We start from the raw sequence: 19800 nt of genomic DNA, 5'->3' as shown, positions 1-19800 counted from the left end.
AAATAACACAAATTATGTGATGGCATTTAAAGAAAGTGCATACCTACACATGGGGACCGCCATGCTGATAAAACATACATCATTTGCCAAATACTCATCACTTCCTGAGCTTTGGGCCATATAGATATACATATATGTATATATTTTTTTGTAGAAAAAAAGGCTTATTATTGCAGGAATAAAGCTCTATTTCCCCCCCCCAATAAAAGTCAGTAGTGTTAACAAATTCATATTTTTTCTAGAAATAAAGTTGGACTGTTATGAAGAATATAGTCAGATTTGTTTCAGGGAAAAAAGTCATAATTGTTACAAGAGCAAAAGACGTGTTTTGTTTTGGAAATTCATTTGCGTCATAATTTGGAACGCAGAGTATATGCAGGTTAATTGTACCTGCTCTATCTGTCATACATTGCTCCGATAGCAAGATGGACGCAAATCGTGTTCCCCTAGTGCTGCCTATAGATGCCACAAGATGGTGGAAAAACACTACTCTTTTTTAAAAATAAAACTCCTCAACTCACTTCAACATAGTTCCTTGGCAGAAAGATGGTGCCAAAATACTACTTTTGTCAAAATTAAACTCCTCATCTCACTTTGACATAGTTAATTGGCACCAAGATACCACAAGATGGTGCCAAAACACTACTTTTGTCCAAATGAAAACTCCTCAACTCACTTCAACAAAGTTTCTTGGGGACACAAGATGGTGCCAAAGTAATATTTTATTGCTTTGGCGTGAGCAAAGAGGTGGGTTTTTCATGAAATAACAGAGGATAGCCCCCCACCCCCCAAAAAATCTGCCAATATGCGTGGGTTCACTGTACAGGATTTGTAGTAAACAATAATTTTGTAGTAAACAGTTTGTGGCATTTAAGTGTCATGAGAAGTTTTTTGTTTTCATGTGGAAACCGACGGCGTTCACGGCGGGGGAAAAGGTGCGTGTGGTGTCGGGAGGTTGCGTTTCGGGCCCGGTGACGAAGGCATTCTCCGTTTGTGGTCAGCGAGAGTGTGGGGAGATGACACATATGTTAGCGGGTTGATGGGGAAAAATATTTACCATCGAAAGTTTTACAAACTACAATTGTCTATCCATCCGTCCATTTTTTATCGCGCTTGTACTCAGAGTCCGTATCCCAGCTGACTTTGGGTTAGACTCTGGACGTGTGAACCAACGTGTTCACCACGAGACCGTCGTGCAGTTGCAGTGGTCTCTCTTATGACTCTGATACTACTACTACTAAGAATCAAGCAAAATACTGATGCCTTGAGATATGAGTTTAATTGATTCTGTGACTTCTGAATGGTAATGCCACGAATGAACAAAATAAAAAATTGTAATGTGCTTTTTAAAAAAGAATTGCTGGCAAACGAGGGTCAACCAGTTATTAAATCCAAGGGTACATTTACTTTTTCCTCCCTGTACTGTGAAAGTTTAAATGTACTATTAAACATCTACGTAATAAGTATCATAAACAATTGAAAATTGAATACAATGTGGTCCTCTATGACTACACAACTAGTTTAATAAGAAATTAAGTAAACTTTCCAATAAAAATGTTACAATATCGGCAAAATCAAGGAACTCAATAGTCTTTGTGACATGTTCAAGCCCTCTTTATTACAACCCCAATTCCAATGAAGTTGGGACGTTGTGTTAAACACAAATAAAAACAGAATACAATGATTTGGAAATCATGTTCAAGCTATATTAAATTGAATACACTACAAAGACAAGATATTTAATGTTCAAGCTGATAAACATTATTGTTTTTAGCAAATAATCTTTAACTTCGAATTTTATGGCTGCAACACGTTCCAAAAAAGCTGGGAAAAGGTGGCAAAAAAAGAGTGAGAAAGTGGAGGAATGCTCATCAAACAGCTGTTTGGAACATCCCACAGGTGAACAGGCTCATTGGGAACAGGTGGGTCCCACTATTGGGGAGAAAAGGAGCTCGCCTGAATTGCTCAGTCATTCACAAGCAAAGATGGGGCGAGGTTCACTTCTTTGTGAACAAGTGCGTGAGAAAATAGTCGGACACTTTTAAGGACAATGTTCCTCGACGTACAATTGCAAGGAATTTAGGGATTTTGTCATCTACGGTCCATAATATCATCAAAAGGTTCAGAGAATCTGGAGAAATCACTGCATGTAAGCGGCGAGGCCCAAAACCAATATTGAATGCCCGTGACCTTCCATCCCTCAGGCGGCACTGCATCAAAAACCGACATCAATGTGTAAAGGATATCACCACATGGGCTCAAGAAAACTTCAGAAAACCAATGTCAGTAAATACAGTTCGGCGCTACATCCGTAAGGTCAACTTGAAACTCTACTATGCAAAGCAAACGCCATTTATCAACAACACCCAGGAACGCCGCTGGCCTCTCTGGGCCCGAGTTCATCATCTAAGATGGACTGATGTAAAGTGGAAAAGTGTTCTGTGGTCCGACGAGTCCACATTTCAAATTGTTGTGGGAAATTGTGGACGTCGTGTCCTCTGTCTCCAAAGAGGAAAAGAACCATCCGGAGTGTTATGGACATGAAGTTCAAAAGCCAACATCTGTGATGGTATGGGGCTGTGTTAGTGCCAATGGCATGGGTAACTTACACATCTGTGAAGGCACCATTAATGCTGAAAGGTACATACAGGTTTTGGGGAAACACATGCTGCCATCCAAGTAACATCTTTTTAATGGACGCCCCTGCTTATTTGAGCAAGACAATGCCCAACCACATTCTGCACGTTACAACAGCGTGGCTTCGTAGTAAAAGACTGCGGGTACTAGACTGGCCTGCCTGCAGTCCAGACCTGTCTCCCATTGAAAATGTGCGGCGCATTATTAAGTGTGAAATACGACAACGGAGACCCCGGACTGTTGAACAATTGAAGCTGTACATCGAGCAAGAATGGGAAAGAATTCTACCTATAAAGCTTCAACAATTAGTGTCCTCAGTTCGCAAACGTTTCTTGAATGTTGTGAAAAGAAAAGGTGATGTAACACAGTGGTAAACATGACCCTGTCCCAGCTTTTTTGGAACGTGTTGCCGCCATAAAATTCGAAGTTAATGATTATTTGCTAAAAACAATCAAGTTGATCAGTTTGTATTAAATTAAATATAGGTTCAACATGATTTGCAAATCATTGTATTCTGTTTTTATTTATGTTTAACACAATGTCCCAACTTCATTGGAATTGGGGTTGTACAAACATTCCTAATTAGGTTCAAGCAGAAGTTATGGTTAGTGTCAAATTTCAGGTGAAAACCATTTAAAGAGCAACTGATTAACTCCAGATAAATTTTAGATGTTCTAGTAAGCTTTTCCTTCTATTTTTCGAAAATCAGGTTTTATTTTAAGGTCACGCCATTTTGTTGTTGTTGTTGATCCATCATTCCCTTTGTCGTGATGACGTCATCGCTCGCTCCGAGACACGATAAGGTCGAATGACAAGGCGTTTTCGGTGAAAAGCGAGGGTGTGCCGCTTTATTGTAAATGTACAGGAAGCAAGGTAAAGGAGGGCGGGGGTGGGGGATGGCCACCTCTGGCCAGGAGTAACAAAGCACAACATTTATTTATACTGCGTTGTTGATTTATTTAAAAACCTGATGTTTTTATGTCATACTTCTCATAGGAATGCGTCAAAGCCCAATTTCATTTATGAAATTTATGAATGTTTCAATGGTCATTCACTGTCTTATCATTTTGAACTGTGACAAAGGAAGTAGGGATAGGTTGCACCTTTAAAATGTTTTTTTTTTCTTTTTGATTCAAATAAGTTATTTTATTAAGAAAACAATTTTAAGGTATTTTAATTTTCTGTTTTATTTTTGTCATTTATTTTATTTTTTATAACTAATAGTGTTTTTATTTTGTTTTACTTTTATTTTTAGCATATCAAGTGTGGTGACTTATCTTTTACTTTTTCATTTGAAGTATTTAATAGTTTCAGTAGTTTTTATTTTTTTAACTTGTTAATTGATTTAATACTTGCTGAAACATTTTCATTCAACATACAAATTACTGAAAGGTATTCAATTAAATATTGTATTAATATTTCAAGTATTTGTTTTTTAATGTATTACATTAAATAGATGTTTTGTTTAATTATATTTTTACTTTTCTTTTTTGTCTTTTTAGTACAGTCTAAGAATTTAACGTGTTTTTTAATATTTAATTTAAAAATGTAATAGTTCTCTTTCAAATGTTTTATTTTTTTATTTGTACAGGTTGGATTTGTTTTATTTTTTTTGCTTTTCTATTTTAGCGTAGTGTAATGAGGGATTAACTAATTCTTTTCTAAAAATGTTTGTTTTTGATTTGAATTATTTTACTGCTTTGAGAAAAATCAATTATTGAATTGAATTTGAAATGTTTCCTATTTTTATTACTGTAATATACGTATACTGTAGTTTATTTATTGAAATGATTTTTTTAACATTCACATTTGCTTATATCAAAGTGTAAAATAAGTTTATTGATGTAAAAGAATGAAAAAAAAACCCTTTACTTTGCTATGAAGTTTCATTTATTTTATTTCACAAATATATTGCCGTATACAAACATGCAACATTTTATTTATTTTTATTTTTTTTTAAACACCTTAAATCTCTGGTATCCATATTACAAAAACTACACGATGTGAAGTTATTAATATTGTTGACAGGTTGAACACTAAATAGAGTATGCGGCAAAAAAATAGAAGTACAAAAACTCAACGTGAATGAATTTAGAAATAAACAATACAAACAATGTAAGTAACATACCTGACTGCAGTACACTTGTTCAAGTGACAATGACGCCTATTAGCTTTCCTCACTTGTTGGGGGTCTTTAGGTGAAAAGAGGTTGGCCACTTTTTGCATGACCTTTTGTATTAGTTAATATTAATGACAGTCGTCTTATTACCGGCAAGGAAAGGGTTGTTTTGGAGATGGTGGTTTAATGGCAGCACAGCAGTGGGAGGATTTTGAGCGAAAACTACCTAAACCGCAGCAGGAGGGGAATCACGAAGAGCTGCGAGAAGGCCACGCTTGATTAAACACATCCAATTTGGAATGGAAAATGTTAAGAAACTGCCTCTTCTGCAAGTACGACTTGCGTGATTAGAAAATGATTCTTCCCAGCAACAACAAAAAAAAAAATGCTTTTTATTACACTGACAAATCCTACTTATTTGGACGCTACGTGACTTGCATTTGTTGTACCCATGGTAACTCATTGAGTAAATGCACTTGCATTGCATAGAGGCAACCAAAGATTTGCCTGTTGGAAGTGTTCAATTTGTAGATTATTTTTACTATATTTTGGGTTTTTGAACTTTTGTTCCCAATATGTTTGTTTTGCACATAAATGTTTTTATTTTAAATTTTTTGTTGTATTTTAGTTTTTAAAAAAACAACTTATTTTCAAATACTTTTCTAAGGTATTTGAATTTTTGTTTTTCTTACATTTAAAAAATATATATATTTTTTCACATTTAAAAAATCTATTTCCATTGTAATGTTTTTGTGAATTTACTTCATTAAATATTTTGTTTACTCTATTTAGAAATCCATTTCAAATATTCCAGTTTTTTATGTATTTGAATTATTTTGTTTTTTACATTTTCCGTTTTTTAAATACAAAGGGACGTTATTTGAATTATATATTACATTTACATTTCAATATTATACAGCTTGTCACTTCTAGTTGTATCAATTTATGATTATTGAATTATTGGCATATAAATGTCCTATATTCTTTTTTTTTTTCATCAGATGTTTTGTATTTAATAACATGTGTAACAATTGCATAAAACAAATGGCACAAATGGATTCCTGAAGCAACTTCCAGGACTTCTGGGGGGGGGGGGGGGGAACTACACAGTTTTGATGCAAATTATTTGATGCTGTACTCATGTCATACTTAATGTTTTATTTTCCACCTATGTGTTCAAAACAGTGGAAGGAATCTGTTTAAAAAAAAAAAAAAAAAAAAAAGTTGTCATACCTGTCGGAAAAGCAACATCACAACAGTATCCTGTTTGTTGCGACGAGGTTTGGGCTGAAAGTCGACCGAGTCAGCCTTTTCCCCCATCAACATTTGTCTTTTTAGTGTGTGAAGTGAGAGTAGCTTTCCCCAAATGACTCATCTTTCATCCACTTCTGCTGACTTGAAAAATAATAGTCATACACTATGTTCAAAAAAGTGTAATTTTAATGTAGGGGGGGGGGACGTTCTAAAGAAGTCTATTTACAGACTATGTTGGCTGCGTGTATAAAAAAAAAAAAGGTTTGAACAGCATTTCATCAGTAAAGGTTAGTTTTCTTCATTATCCGCAAGAACTCCTGCTCGTTGACTTCGCCGTCTCCGTCTCGGTCGGCCTCGTCGATCATCTCCTGCAAGACCACAAATCGCACCTTATACCTTCTGGACTATTTTGGGGATTTTGTTTCTGTTGTGCAGGGTGGCAGTAATTATGAATAACTGGTGAGAGGAGCAATTACATTCATTATCTTCTTGTGTGTATACTGACTTTTTTTTAATTTTTTTTAAACTCTATTATTTCTAGCCATTTTGTTTATTTCTTTTCTACAAGGCGTTTGTTATTAATAACTAGCAAGAGGAGCGATGACATTTTGTCTATATTAACTGGCACAGAGTTTTGTTTTTGCTCTGTGGATTATTTCTAGTCGTGTTAAATTTCTATTGTGCACTCGGCATTTATCAGGGAGGAGCAATCAGACTAATACACGGATTCTTCGTCGTCATTTCTACTGTGCCAGTTGGAGTGTATGATGAATAACTAGCAAGAAGAAAGCTCGCATTAAAAATGGCATGTCTACATTGACAGTGGCGAGCATGGCATGATGAATTTGTTTTATTTTATTTTTTTTTTACCTAATGGCTTTTTTTTTTTCTTTTGTCACTGAGGCCTGTCACATTTTTTTAAGATGATACGGTTTTTTTTTTTAAATACCTCTGAAATCATGAAAAATAACGCCTGCCCTTATTATTTCATTATTATTGTTATAATTCTATGTTCATTTCTTCTGTCGCTATTAAATTGATTTTCTTTACTCTGTGATATGGATCCCCCTAGGTGTGAAATAAAAAGGATGTTCCCCCCTACAGGTGGAAACAGGTTTTCATACAAAAGTGGTCCGGGCTTCGTGTTTGACAGGAGTGATCACATGAACTCATTCACTGTCATTGCTCATTTGTGTCTCATGCTCGAGCATGCCATATACCTTCGACGATGGATTATTCCTAGCCGCTTTGTTTTCTATTCTGCACGGTGGGTCGTTATCATGAATAACTGACACAAAGAGCGATTGCATCTAAGTATCAAGAATATACGGTGAGATTATCGGCGGTCTCCGTACCTGCAGTTCTTCGTCTGTGAGGTTCTCTCCCAACTCTTTGGCGACTCTCTTCAGATTCTTGAAGGAGATTTTCCCCGTGCAGTCGTCGTCGAACAGTCGGAACGCCTTCATGATCTCCTCTCTGGAGTCCTTCTCACTCTGGGAACAGTGTCACATATTTACACACTTGATTAACCTAACAAACTGTGGACCCGTGGGTCACGGACGCACCATTTTCATCGTCATCATGCTGAGAAAGTCGCTGTAGTCAATGGTTCCAGAGCCTTCTTTGTCAATGTCGGCGATCATCTTCTTGATTTCTTCCTTCTTGGGTTCGAAGCCGAGAGCTCTCATTGCAACCTGACACCAGAACAAACGAACCACACCAAGAAATGAAACGGTATGAGATCAACATGAGCAAAATGATCGCAATTGTCTGTATTATCATAGTATTGTCAAAATTATGAGGGCCGCCATGAAAAGAAAAAAATTTCTATATATTACCATATTATTGTAGGAATCTTACAAGAATAAAGTCATCTTTTTTTAAAGCAAAATCGTATTTGAAATAATTTTTTTAAAAAGTCTTACATTTGAGATTATAATTTTACGAGAATACAGTATTTTTGATGAGTCATAATGTTTTTAAAAAAATAGCAATATCTGAGAAAATATATTTGACATTAAAATCGTAGTTACAAGAATAGACTTGATAAATTAATTAAGGTAATCTTACGAGAAAAACGTAGGGCTGTGAAAATGTTTTGAGCCCCTTAAATTCTCACTCCCCCCTCCATAATTTACCTACTTTAATGTTTTAAGGTCATCAAACAAATGTAAACATCAGACAAAAGATCACCCGGGTAAAAAAAAAAAGGCAATTTTTAGATGATGATTTTCTTTATTAAGGGGGGGGGGGGGGGAGAGATAAAAAACTATTCAAAGCTACCTGGCCCTGAGTGAAGAAAATTCCCCCCCAAACCGAATGACTGGTTGACCCACGCTCAGCAGCAACAAGTGAAATCAAGCGTTTTCTAACTCGCAATGAGTCTTTTACATCTCTGTGGAGATATTTTGGCGCACTCTTCCTTCCTTGCAGAATTGTTCTAATTCAGCAACACTGGAGGGTTTTCCAGCAAACTATCGTTTGCCACTTCCCAAGTACTTTCTTCAGGTGCTTGATGCTCCTGCTTGAGGAACCAAGACTAAGCACTGTTTACTACTTGAGGGCTGAAGTCAGGAATACCTGCAGGGGAAAACCTGTAGTTTAGGTTTGCAATAATATCCTTTGTGACACCATTCCTGGATCTGATCTTAACACGTTCCTGATTCACATTTTGGTGACACTTTTGTTTAGTAGTATTCCGCGAGATTGTTTTTTTTTTTTCCAAAATGTAAAATGTGTGTACCTTGTCTTGAAATAGGAACTCCTGTTCTAGGGTACTACTATATTTACACTGTGCATTTTATAAATCTTATTAATAATTAACAACCTTGAGCTCTTTGACGTCAATCTTGCCAGTGCCATCAGAGTCAAACAGGTCGAAAGCCTCCTTGATCTCCTGCTTCTGTTCCTCGCTCAGCTCGATTTTCGAGCTGGATTTCTTCTTTTGGCTCGTTGACGGGGCTGTTTTTCGGTAAGCTGTCGCCTGGAAGCACAAACAAATAAAGGTTTTTTTTGTTTTTTTTTAAACATATACAAATACAATAAATGAACGCTGCTAGTTTGGACGTCGCCTCCGTTTTGAAATTGAGGTCCACGTGCTCGTCGCAAAATTAACACGAAAAAGATGAGATTTGAAAGCAAATGTGTATTAGGAAGGACCCTTGTACACAAATATATACCATTTAAGTGGTGTTGCCAGGAGAGATGCAGTGAAGGAAAGAGATCAACAAACAGGACGAATCCCGGAAGTTCCACGACACTTTTTTTTTTTTTTTTTTTCGCCACTCACGACTCCTTTTCGCTTCTCCTCGCGCTTCTTTTACACTCAAAAAATGCGACAAAGTGGTCTTCCTATTCAGTTTTTATGTGTAAAACGAGAGGTACGCAAAGGGAAGCCAACTGCTGACGTAGTTTTATATTCGTCGTCAAGGTAAAGCTATTCGTTTGTTTGACTGCCTGTGAACGTTTCAACAAGTACGATTTTTCCTCCTTTTGTAACGCGAGAGCCAATAGGAACCTTTTACGGGCGGGATGTGTCCTTGTCGTCCAATTGCAAAAAGAAGTAGGCGGGATGTAATGTGAGCCAACCAATTGTTGGGGATCTTTTCTTTGTCTCCTTAGTAACCACGGAAACGACGCATGCGCAGTTGTGGCAGAGCAGTTGCTCAGAGGAAAATTGGTGTTTTAAAACGAGTTAGGCGAATTTTATCATCAGCCGATGTCCAGCGTATGGGTTCATTGTTTATATTTGTCGCCGACTCTCCATTTAACAAACAAACGGTTCAAGAAGTGCAACTTTTCCCTCCATTCGCTAACGTAAGAGCCACTAGGAAGCCTGAAATGGCCGTGATGAGTGCTTGTAGCCAATTGCAATAAGAAGTAGGCGGGATATAACGTGCTCCGCCAATCGTTGTGTACCATCCCTGTTCCCTCAGCAACGAGGCAAACTACGCATGCGCAGTCGTTACCAGGGCTGAGAAGCCGTCAGTGGAAAGCAGACGTACGAAATCAGGTATTATTGTTATCTTTAATAATCGAAAGCTTCCTCAAGGCTTTATGTGGATAATCGCTTGTGGTTTATTTCTCATTGAACATGGCTGAGTGTTGCCCAACTGTAGTATTCGATAAATACGTTTAATCATCCGAAGTAATGTTAGCCTAGCTTGTACAAGTATGATAGTCAAGAATTTTCGAATTTAGTGTCAATCTTACACTGTAAAGTCTAAAGTTGCCGTTTATATTTCAACAATATATATTATCAATACAATAAACGCATCCTGTGCAGTTTCACACATTAAGGTACTAGTTTTTAGCCATGTCCTAACCGAAAACTATGAAGAAGTATCAAGGGGTCTATTTCTTTACAGAAAAAGTAAAAAAAAATGTTTTTAAATAAACTGTCGTATATTTTCAACATTTCAATCGTAGTATTACCAGAATAAAGTTGTATATTTTTGACAAACAATTTGTATATTGTCTTAATCTGAGATGAAAGTCATAATCTCATCAGAAGTCTTTTTTTAAATGTATTTTTTATTACAATTTAATTTGATTGTGACACGAATTTAATATAAAAGGAAAAAGGAATGGAAAGTATACAACTCTTTTTGAATATACACAACTTTATTATAAAATGATGTTTTTAATCTCGTAGCGTAATTTGTTTTCTTTTCACTGTGGCCCTAATATAACACTCCTTCGTAGAAAGCAACACTTTTAATAAGTGTCATTTTATTTTGTAGGCCCGACTGTAGTAATGCTGGGAAGCACAATAATAAACCACAGACAACACGTGGGACTGCAGCAGCTGTTTGCACTGGCCGCTGCCGCACACTCCACATTGGGACCCCATAAAAAGTACAAGTTCATTCAGGATGAAGCTACCGGGGAGTCGATTCTGGTCGGGTCGTGTTTTCGCATCCTGGAAAACCTGGACCTAACCACCTGCGCTGTCGGCCAGCTGGTTCACGAGACGGTTCGGGCGCACCATGAGGTTTATCGCACGGGGTCCGAATACCTGCTGTTTTTCGCAGGAGCGTGGAGTCGGGCGGCATTATCGTGCTTGCAGCAAGGGATTCCGACTTTCCGTATCGTTGAGGCCTTGACCGAGGGGATGGACGTGTGTGTGGACGTTTGCAAGAAAAGCAGCGTTTCGTTCGATGCTCTTTGTGCGTCTCCACGAAAACGAGTTACAGAGGCACCATCTGACACCAAAGTCGGCAAAGGAAAAAGGCAAGTAAAGCTAAGTCGCTATTTTTGCAACACCAAGCCTGAAAGGAGTCCAGTCCTAGAGCCTCGTCTTCCTGACATCGCAAACTTGGCAGGTGGACTGAGCCACGGTTGCGATGACGCAATGCGTTTAGTCATCCAAGCCAGTCGTATCCAGTCGAAAGACATCCCGAGTTCTGCCTTCGACGTGACTAAAGTGACCACTTGCGTGTTGCCAGGTTTCCCGGAGGATCACGCTCACATTTGTCCGGGCTGTGTCGTTCTCCTCAATGGAGAACAGGCTTCTGTGGCCCATCACCTCAAGGACCAACCTCTGGACGTCGTTCTTATCAGTGGCGATTTATCGCACACCTATCGCCATCTTGGCTTTAACAGGCCTGCGGGTGTGCAACGTGTCGCTGACCAGTCCGATTTGTCAAATTTGAGCGTAGAGGAAGAGTGGATTGGAAAGGTCCTGGCGCTCCTCTCGCACCTGGAAGTGGACTTGGTGCTAGTCAGTGGGCTCGTCAACGAGGCCGTATTTCAACTCTGTTCTCAGCATCGGATACTTGTAGTTGGAAAAGTGAAAGCGTCCATTTTAAAGGAAATGGCTAATGCAATCGGAGCGGTTCCGGTCACATATGCGACACAGTTGAGTAAGCGCTGTGTTGGCAAGGGTGTTCAGGTCAGCATATGGAGGGAAATTCAGAGCCATAAGGGGACGCCGTTAACCGCTGCCAATATTTATGCCAGTGCGAGCGCCCGGTTGGTCACGGCCATTATCACCAGCTGTGTGCACGGGAAGGTGCAGGCCCTGGAGGACCGTTTTTGGGCTTGCGCCTACCGCATACACCACGCCCTGAAAGACAAAGCGGTGCTGCCTGGCGCTGGAGTGACGGAGATGCTTTGTATTCGTCGCCTGATGAAGAAAGTAGATGCGGAGAGTCCCAGAGATGGGACCAGTGGTTCTAACCCCTACCTTGGCATTGTCCTGCACCTCCTGGCAGACAGTTTTAAAGAATACCTATCCGCCTTGATGGCCAACGCCACCGGGATTTCACAAGTCAAAGCCAGGACTGCGGTGAACCAGAAACTACAAGACTTCAACGGCATTTCTGCAGAGTTCTCACAACTTATCTTGGACTCTGATGTCCCCCCCTCTAAAATCTTTGACAATCTTAGCGTCAAACAGGAATCATGGAGGAAGGCCCTGGATTTGGTTTTGCTTGTTTTGCAGACGGACGCAGAGATTATTACTGGTGTAGATCAAAGCAAGTGTGGTGATCATGCAGATCTCGTGTTTTTATGACCTCACAAGAAGAAGAGACATTTTTTTTTGTTGTTGTTCGTTTTTTTTACATGGACTGGAAAAGTGTGGTACAAGTGCCTATTTATTAGGTTGGCAGTTTTCAAACTGGGACCCCCAGATCCCCAGGGATCCGCGAGCCTTAGTTAGGGAGTCTGCTAAATATCCATCCATCCATCCATCCATCCATTTTCTACCGCTTATCTGAGGTCGGGTCGCGGGGGCAGTAGCTTAAGCAGGGACGCACAGACTTCCCTCTTCCCGAGGCGTTCCCAGGCCAGCCGAAGGATGTAGTCTCTCCAGCGTGTCCTGGGTCGTCCGGGAGGCATCCGAATCAGATGCCCCAGCCACCTCATCTGGCTCCTCTCGATGTGGAGGAGCAGCGGCTCTATCTACTCTGAGAGTCTTCCGGATGACCGAGCTTCTCACCCTATCTCTAAGGGAGAGCCCGGACACCCTGCGGAGGAAATTCATTTCAGTCGCTTGTATCCGGGATCTTGTTCTTTCGGTCATGACCCACAGCTCGTGATCATAGGTGAGGGTAGGATCATAGATTGACCGGTAAATCGAGAGCTTCGCTCGTTTCCAGTGAGGGTTGGACTCCGCCAAGGCTGCCCTTTGTCACCGATTCTGTTCATAACTTTATGGACAGAATTTCTAGGTACAGCCGAGGCGTAGAGGGGGTCCGGTTTGGTGGCCTCAGTATTGCATCTCTGCTTTTTGCAGATGATGTGGTTCTGTTGGCTTCATCAAGCCATGATCTCCAACTCTCACTGGAGCAGTTCGCAGCTGAGTGTGAAGCGGCTGGGATGAGAATCAGCACCTCCAAATCTGAGACCGTGGTCCTCAGTTGGAAAAGGGTGGCGTGCCCTCTCCAGGTCGGGGATGAGATCTTGCTCCAAGTGGAGGAGTTCAAGTATCTTTGGGTCTCGTTCACGAGTCTGCTAAATAATTTTCAAAAAATTATGTTGTAACCTACCTACTTGACCTTTGCAGCAATTTTCTGGCACACGCTTTGATATAATTGTGACGTATCATCATATAAATTGAGAATAAAAGGCACAATTCCTTTGAGGGCATATTCCCATTTTTATAAAGAAGTCTTTCCCAGAATAGAATATGTATTATTTTAGTTGTATTTTCCAAATTCCTAGGCTACGTTTTAATTCCTATGTTATGCAGTTGTACACATGGTAGTTTTTGTTCAATTGGTGTACGGGGTTTTTCCTCACCCTGTAAGGAGTCTCTGGACCCCAAATATTTTGACAACCCTTGTATTATGTGAAGGGGATGTTCTTCGCTGTCAGTCATTCTAAAATTGTACTACCCGTGTTTACCACATGGGAGAGACAGATGGTTAGTTGATGAAATTTGCCGACATGTGAATACTGGGAATGGTTGATGAGTAGGAAACATTACATCTGCTTCACAGTCAGAGGTTCGAATCGCTGCTTTCTGTGGAGTTTGACTCTGTGCTTTATCCAGGTACTGTGGATTCAAAGACTCTAAATTGTCCACAGGTGAGAATGTGTTCACGAATGGTTGTTTGCCTCTATGTGCCCTGCGGTTGGCTGGCAACCACTCCACGGTAAAATCACCTCGCCTCGGGGTAGAGAAATGGGTGAATAGATCTTATTTGGAATTCTTTCCGCAGCCATAGACAAAGTGGTAGTCCTGGGATACTAATTCTGTTCACACGCACATGTGTGGAATGTAGCATGTCAACAGTAGTCCATCTCTAATTGAATAGATGTCTGTTTTTTGATCCCCTTGATATTATGCTATCAAGCTCTCGATAGATTTTTGTGTGAAGAAAAGTAGGCATGAAACAAAATACAGATATTGCCACGTAATGCAAAGTCAACATGTAATAGGTACGGTTGTCTCTGAAAGATTATCCTGACCGATTAGATTATCCAGTGGTTAAAATGTCAATATCAGGATTTGCACGTTTTGATTGAGGTTGGCTGGAATGTTTCATGTCGTTTTAGGTTGCTTCACGCAGTTTTGTAAGTCTGGGTTATTGACACAAAAACAACGAAACAGGGACCAGTGATTGTGATTTGCATTTGCACACGTCACTAGAGAATGCTTTTTGGGTATACATTATGGAAACGTGATTTTTGAATTTTTTTGCACACAAGTTGGGCCCACCCAACAAGTGTGAAATTCACCAACGCGTTCTCTGAGGTCAGCCGACAGATCTCTCTCTCCTTGTCGTCCCTAGAGCAAGGTTGAAACGCAGGGGACACACAGCCTTTGCTGTGGAAGCCCCCGAGCTCTGCAATGAGGTGCCCCCCACGTTAGACTAGCTCCCACTTTCCTTAATTTTCAATCTCATTTTTAAAAAAACATTTGTTTTCCCTGGCATTCTCAGACCCTGCATGAGTTTTCCAGTGTGTGGTTTTGTGATTGTGATACATTTTTGTAAACTGTTTTTAATGTCCTGCATTTGTTGTGTGTTATTGGTGCTAAATAAATTGGTTTGGATTGGAAATTACCAGTGAGCAAAGTAAATGTTTAGTTTTTTTGCCAATTTCTGAAAATGTGTCTGTGAGCGAGCCCTTCTCCACTTTTGCCTCACTGTTACGTAATTTACATAACAGCTCGCACACCAAGTTTCCCCGCCCATGACTTGGCAACTAGCCTAAGCAGAAATCCAGAGCCCCTCTCTCAAGTCACTGAAGCACTATCACAGTAGAGACGCCCACATCGCACATGCACATAATTTGACTGAGTGCTTCTTTCCGGTGTCACCAGCATGAGCCCAGCTGGATGTAAACTGATCCAGCACGAGTTTCAGATGTGGTTACGTTTGCCCAGAAGCCCAAACCAACGAGACGAGAACAAAAATGCTGCGCAAAGTACTCGGCAACAAGTTGGGAACACCGTTAAGCACTGAAGTCGCCTTGTCGCCCGGCAGCCCGGATTAATGAAAACACTGGTTCTGTTCACATGGTTGAAGGGCCACGGTGAAAGCGTCCAAGTTAAACCACCCCTCCGCCCCATCTCCGCTTTCTTGACGTCTGCAAATCGGAGAGGACTAGTGGGCGTGAGCTTTACTATGTGTCGGTGCTAGGGCGCATGCGAACTGAGGCCCGAATGGGGAAAGCCTCACACACAGATCTAAGACAGCTGCTTTGATTAAACCACTACACAGGAAGACGGCAATACAAAGGGGGGCAGGATAGGGAGGGTACCATCCCCCCCCCCCCCCCCCAACCAGCAACTCTCCAAACAGAAGGCAAGCACGTGAAGACTGCAGATCTGCCGATATTTTTCCAGCTCGCTGTGGAGCCCTTCTGTTGGTGAATCTCACCAGTCAAAAGGGCACTCGAGGCTCTTGCGATTGGCCCGTTCAAGCACACGCACACTGACCCCCGAGGTCTTTGCAAGGCAGCTGGTGTGAAGCTCCGAGAAGGGGGTGGAGGGAAGTTAGTGGGAGGCCACCGTGGGGCTCTTCCAGAAGGAGTCGGAACAGTCGCCGACAGGGAGAGGAGGAGGAGATGGCCACCGGAGAGATCACCACGCTTCCCTCCACGCATGAAGACGGCAGCAGCGGCTTCCCACCAGGAACCTTCAAGGAGCCCAAAAGGTTGTACTGTAAAAATGGGGGCTTCTTCTTGCGGATCAAGTCAGACGGGGGAGTGGACGGAATCCGAGAGAAGAACGATCCCCACAGTAAGTTCCTGCTGTCTTTATTTTCTTCCTTAGCTCATAAAAAATGTGCGTCAGCCGACATTTGGAAGTTCAGGGGATGTCAAATTTTCCTTAATCTATGGAACATGCCTGTATTTCGTAAATTGGGCTCGCCATGCTGACTCACACTTCTAGATGTGACGCAAGACAACACAACACAAACATTTTTGTCAGTGAAGGCGACTTCCTGATGACTAAGGTCTACGACCTTAAAAAGTCGTGCTTGAGGTTACATCGAGTCACATTTACTTTCTTTAGTTCCTCTTAAGGTTTTTAGCCAACCAGAAACTGTCCAGTCCTGAGTTATACAAGGTATACTGTAACGGGGCCTTGTCCGTAACACTGAATACTTTTAAAACATGAGGAGACGCTCAGCAAATGCCTCAGGAAAACAAATGTTTGGAAAATGTTTTGTTAACCGAGCCAGGGTGACAAGTACCTTGATTTAGATTGTGCTCCAGGACAAAAAAAAGAGCAATTTAAGGTAATTGAATTACACTTCAATAACAATGAGTCACAACTACTTGTGATAGAAACCAGAGTGCGCAATCAAGCGGATGTTAAGAAGGGCTGTTAGCATGGGAAGCCAATGAGTAGCGTTATTCCTCAATGGGATAACGTCGGAGCACCATCAATGGTACCTTTGTTGAAGTGTAATAGACCTGCCAAATTTGGGGATTACGTCACAGAACATTTATTACTGTAAGTACTATTTTTTTTTCATCTTGTACTAGTGTTACCGATGTGTGGCCATACAAAGTGAACCGCACCGACTACGGAACCGTTCGCCAAATGTACCTCTTGGTCGAGAGGGCGTTGTGCTTTTGGTGGCATGTGATTGGTTTAACTCCGTTCACCTCAAAACTTAATTGCTCCAGTGACTTATCGACCACGACCTTGAGGGCTGACCACAGACTTTATTGCTCTGTTCACACCATCCTTGGCAAAAACCACACTAAATGGGTTCCAAGTCACCGCAGGTCGTGTGAAGGAACCTGTCGAAGTTCCATCTCTTCAAACTTCTGTTGGGTGCTTACACCAAGATTTTGGGAGACAAATGTCTTGATTTCCTTGCAGTTAAGCACAGAAATTGCTGCTGTACATGAAGCAAAACGCCTAATCGTCCTAAAAATACAATCTAACAGTTTCTGTTTCTCTGTTCTTAGTCTGACTTGTTTCTCTAGATCAAGGGTTCTCAAACATTTTGGGTCACAAGACGCCTATACTATATTCTCTGAAAAAATAGGACTAAATTATTGAAAAAAACCACACCTTTCATTCTTAATAAAAAGACATAATTCATGCAGGGCTCAAAGATTCATGTAAAGAAATGTCACAATCATATTGGAGCTTTTAATTGGCCTAATGCTAAGTTGGGGAGGTGTTATTGGTTTCTTACATTTGTTTTAATGTTTGTTATACTGGCCCCATATGTAGGTATGTGCTTATTTTTAGAATGATATGACATCATCTATTGGACACTATTTTGCGGACCACCAAGCTGTGGCTCACAGAGTCATAGGGATCCGGGGACCCCAGTTTGAGAACCACTGCTTTCAATGGATCACCCACTCTGGTTCCTTGTATGTAGTAGGTTCTGGTGCCTCAGAACATCTCACTGTGTTACATCTGCATTCTCCTGATTTCGTAGTGGTCCATAAAAACAAAAAACAGAAGACAGTTTGGAAACAGCTAGGATACTTTTTGATTGGTTTCTGGTAGCTTGTGTCTGGGTAAAGAGCCTCAGGCGGTTTGATTGGCATTGCACAGTCTGTACCAAGGCATTTTTGTCTGTTCTCCCCAGTAACACTTCAGCTGCAGGCCACATCCGTCGGCGAGGTGGTCATCAAGGGTGTTTGCGCCAACCGCTACCTGGCCATGAACAGAGACGGACGACTGTTTGGAGCGGTGAGTGGACCACGCCTGTTGTCTTTCTCTTGCCTGTTGTTTCTTCTACAGCGGATTGTCCAGAAGGCTCATTTTTACCTTAATATAGCACTTTTGAAGCAATCAAACCGGTTTATTGCTGCTGAAACAAGCAACTAGTGCCTGACAGCCCCAGTTAAATTTCAGTATTACAGAGTCACTATTTATTAATTTTTAATTTTTAAGGTTTTGGGACACCTGTAAGTCATATTGTAGAGAGTTGAGAAGTAGAAAAATGAATGATGTCACAGTTCACTATTTACAAATCTTTTTTTCTGTGGAACCTATCTTCAGTTAGTCACTGAAAAACTCACCTGTTTTCAGTTTTTGTGCTCTTTCTGAAACAACCTAAGAAGTCACAAGATACCGCCAAAGGAAATACTAAAGTAGTACAGTTTGGTGTTAAGGACGTATGTTGAAGTGATGCATCTCAACTGAGACACAATTATTATTATTTATTTTTTTTAAATGTTGGAGAGCAGCTAAGTTTAGCTTGGGTTGTTAGTGGAAGTGACAGAGAGTCTTCAGTGCATGTACACATAAGGTAAATATTCTAAATATATATGCCGTGATTGACTGACGACCAGCCCTTTTTTCCTGAAGTCAAGCGAAGCAATATCGAAAATGGATGTTCAAATTCCTCTTTTGTCTTTATCATCAGAGACGAGCGACTGAGGAATGTTACTTTTTGGAGCGTCTGGAGAGCAACAACTACAACACGTACCGCTCCAGGAAGTACCCCACCATGTACGTGGCGCTGAAGCGGACCGGCCAGTACAAATCCGGAAGCAAAACCGGACCAGGTCAGAAGGCCATCCTCTTCCTCCCAATGTCTGCCAAAGGCTAACCTGGAAGGAGCCAGATTCATGTTCATGTCTGAAATTGTGATGGCAGTGAACGTATGTCGCCACTGTCCGAAAGAAGTAGCTGTGATGTTATTACGACTGTTCTGTCATTTTATTCCGATGCACCTTTTGTCTTTCACCAACTGGGTGATAAGAGAACCAGATGGCTTGCTGAAGAGGACTTCGGATCATACCTTCAGATTATGTGACTTTCTTTCAGCTAAGGCTTTCAACATAAGGTCTCTTGGAGAAAGATGTTTAAAAAAGGAAGGGGGGGGGGGGGGGCATTTCACACACTTTAAAGGAAACCTCGAGCACGTATTCTACCTTTACATGCATCTTCCTGAGATGTCTTATAGCATTTGCGCTGCACTGGAGCAGAACGAAACCAATGCAAGTGAAGTGAATGAGTTTCAGTTTAGTCTGACGACAGGCAGCTCACTGCGACGAGAGACGATATAGATGCGGTCTGGTAACTTAGCCACAAGAGACTGTTTTTAAGCACGCTCGGTTAGAAGCTACAGACAGTCGCTTCTGGTACGAAGAGGTACAACTTCCTGTTCCCAACTCGGCAAATTTGACCGTGGTATGCTAGGTAATGTTCATGGAGGTAGTAGGTCATGAGTATCGGCGATTGGAGAAGCTGATGTTTAATGTGTTTTTGTGTGTATAAAATGCCAGCCACAATTTTATTTGGATTGTTTCCAAGTTTTGTGCCTCTGTAGCAGAACTTTAGATTTCAAAGTGGGCTATCCCGCATTTGTTGGCTCAGTTTGAAAAGTTGAAACTCCCGGAGGCACCAAGGA

General features: G+C 40.9%; 3 protein-coding genes across 4 annotated transcripts; 2 read left to right on the top strand and 1 right to left on the bottom strand.

The window, feature by feature from the left end:
* Positions 1-6174: 6174 nt before the first annotated feature.
* Positions 6175-9464, bottom strand: cetn4 (centrin 4). Of its 2 annotated transcripts, none has more exons than XM_061787495.1 (5): positions 9190-9464; positions 8838-8993; positions 7576-7704; positions 7366-7503; positions 6175-6378 (listed from the first exon to the last, which is right to left on the bottom strand). In XM_061787495.1, exons 1-5 carry the CDS (start codon positions 9190-9192, stop codon positions 6289-6291), a joined length of 516 nt encoding a protein of 171 aa, XP_061643479.1. In that variant the 5' UTR covers positions 9193-9464; the 3' UTR covers positions 6175-6288. The 2 variants fall into 2 exon arrangements, with proteins under 2 accessions (XP_061643479.1, XP_061643480.1); XM_061787496.1 differs by having other exon boundaries at positions 9300-9461.
* A 176-nt stretch (positions 9465-9640) lies between these two features.
* On the top strand, positions 9641-15024 carry bbs12 (Bardet-Biedl syndrome 12). The gene is made up of 2 exons (XM_061787492.1): positions 9641-10022; positions 10753-15024. The coding sequence occupies exon 2, from the start codon at positions 10767-10769 to the stop codon at positions 12525-12527; it is 1761 nt and encodes a 586-aa protein (XP_061643476.1). The 5' UTR covers positions 9641-10022; positions 10753-10766; the 3' UTR covers positions 12528-15024.
* Positions 15025-15175: 151 nt separating this feature from the next.
* Positions 15176-19743, top strand: fgf2 (fibroblast growth factor 2). The gene is made up of 3 exons (XM_061787497.1): positions 15176-16205; positions 18028-18131; positions 18811-19743. Exons 1-3 carry the CDS (start codon positions 16031-16033, stop codon positions 18994-18996), a joined length of 465 nt encoding a protein of 154 aa, XP_061643481.1. The 5' UTR covers positions 15176-16030; the 3' UTR covers positions 18997-19743.
* The last annotated feature ends 57 nt before the right edge of the window (positions 19744-19800 follow it).

Source organism: Phyllopteryx taeniolatus, chromosome 10 (assembly GCF_024500385.1).
Source record: "Phyllopteryx taeniolatus isolate TA_2022b chromosome 10, UOR_Ptae_1.2, whole genome shotgun sequence".
Lineage (NCBI taxonomy): Eukaryota > Metazoa > Chordata > Actinopteri > Syngnathiformes > Syngnathidae > Phyllopteryx > Phyllopteryx taeniolatus.
The sequence above is the reverse complement of the archived record's forward strand: the minus strand, read 5'-3'. Positions and strand labels throughout refer to the sequence as shown.

Coding starts and splice junctions, on each gene's coding strand:
- cetn4 (XM_061787495.1), bottom strand. Junction 7,705..8,837: donor TTGACGTCAAAGAGCTCAAG/GTTGTTAATTAT, acceptor TTCTGGTGTCAG/GTTGCAATGAGAGCTCTCGG. Junction 6,379..7,365: donor TCACAGACGAAGAACTGCAG/GTACGGAGACCG, acceptor GTGGTCTTGCAG/GAGATGATCGACGAGGCCGA.
- bbs12 (XM_061787492.1), top strand. CDS start 10,767: ATGCTGGGAAGCACAATAATAAACCACAGACAACACGTGGGACTGCAG.
- fgf2 (XM_061787497.1), top strand. CDS start 16,031: ATGGCCACCGGAGAGATCACCACGCTTCCCTCCACGCATGAAGACGGC. Junction 16,206..18,027: donor AGAGAAGAACGATCCCCACA/GTAAGTTCCTGC, acceptor TGTTCTCCCCAG/TAACACTTCAGCTGCAGGCC. Junction 18,132..18,810: donor ACGGACGACTGTTTGGAGCG/GTGAGTGGACCA, acceptor CTTTATCATCAG/AGACGAGCGACTGAGGAATG.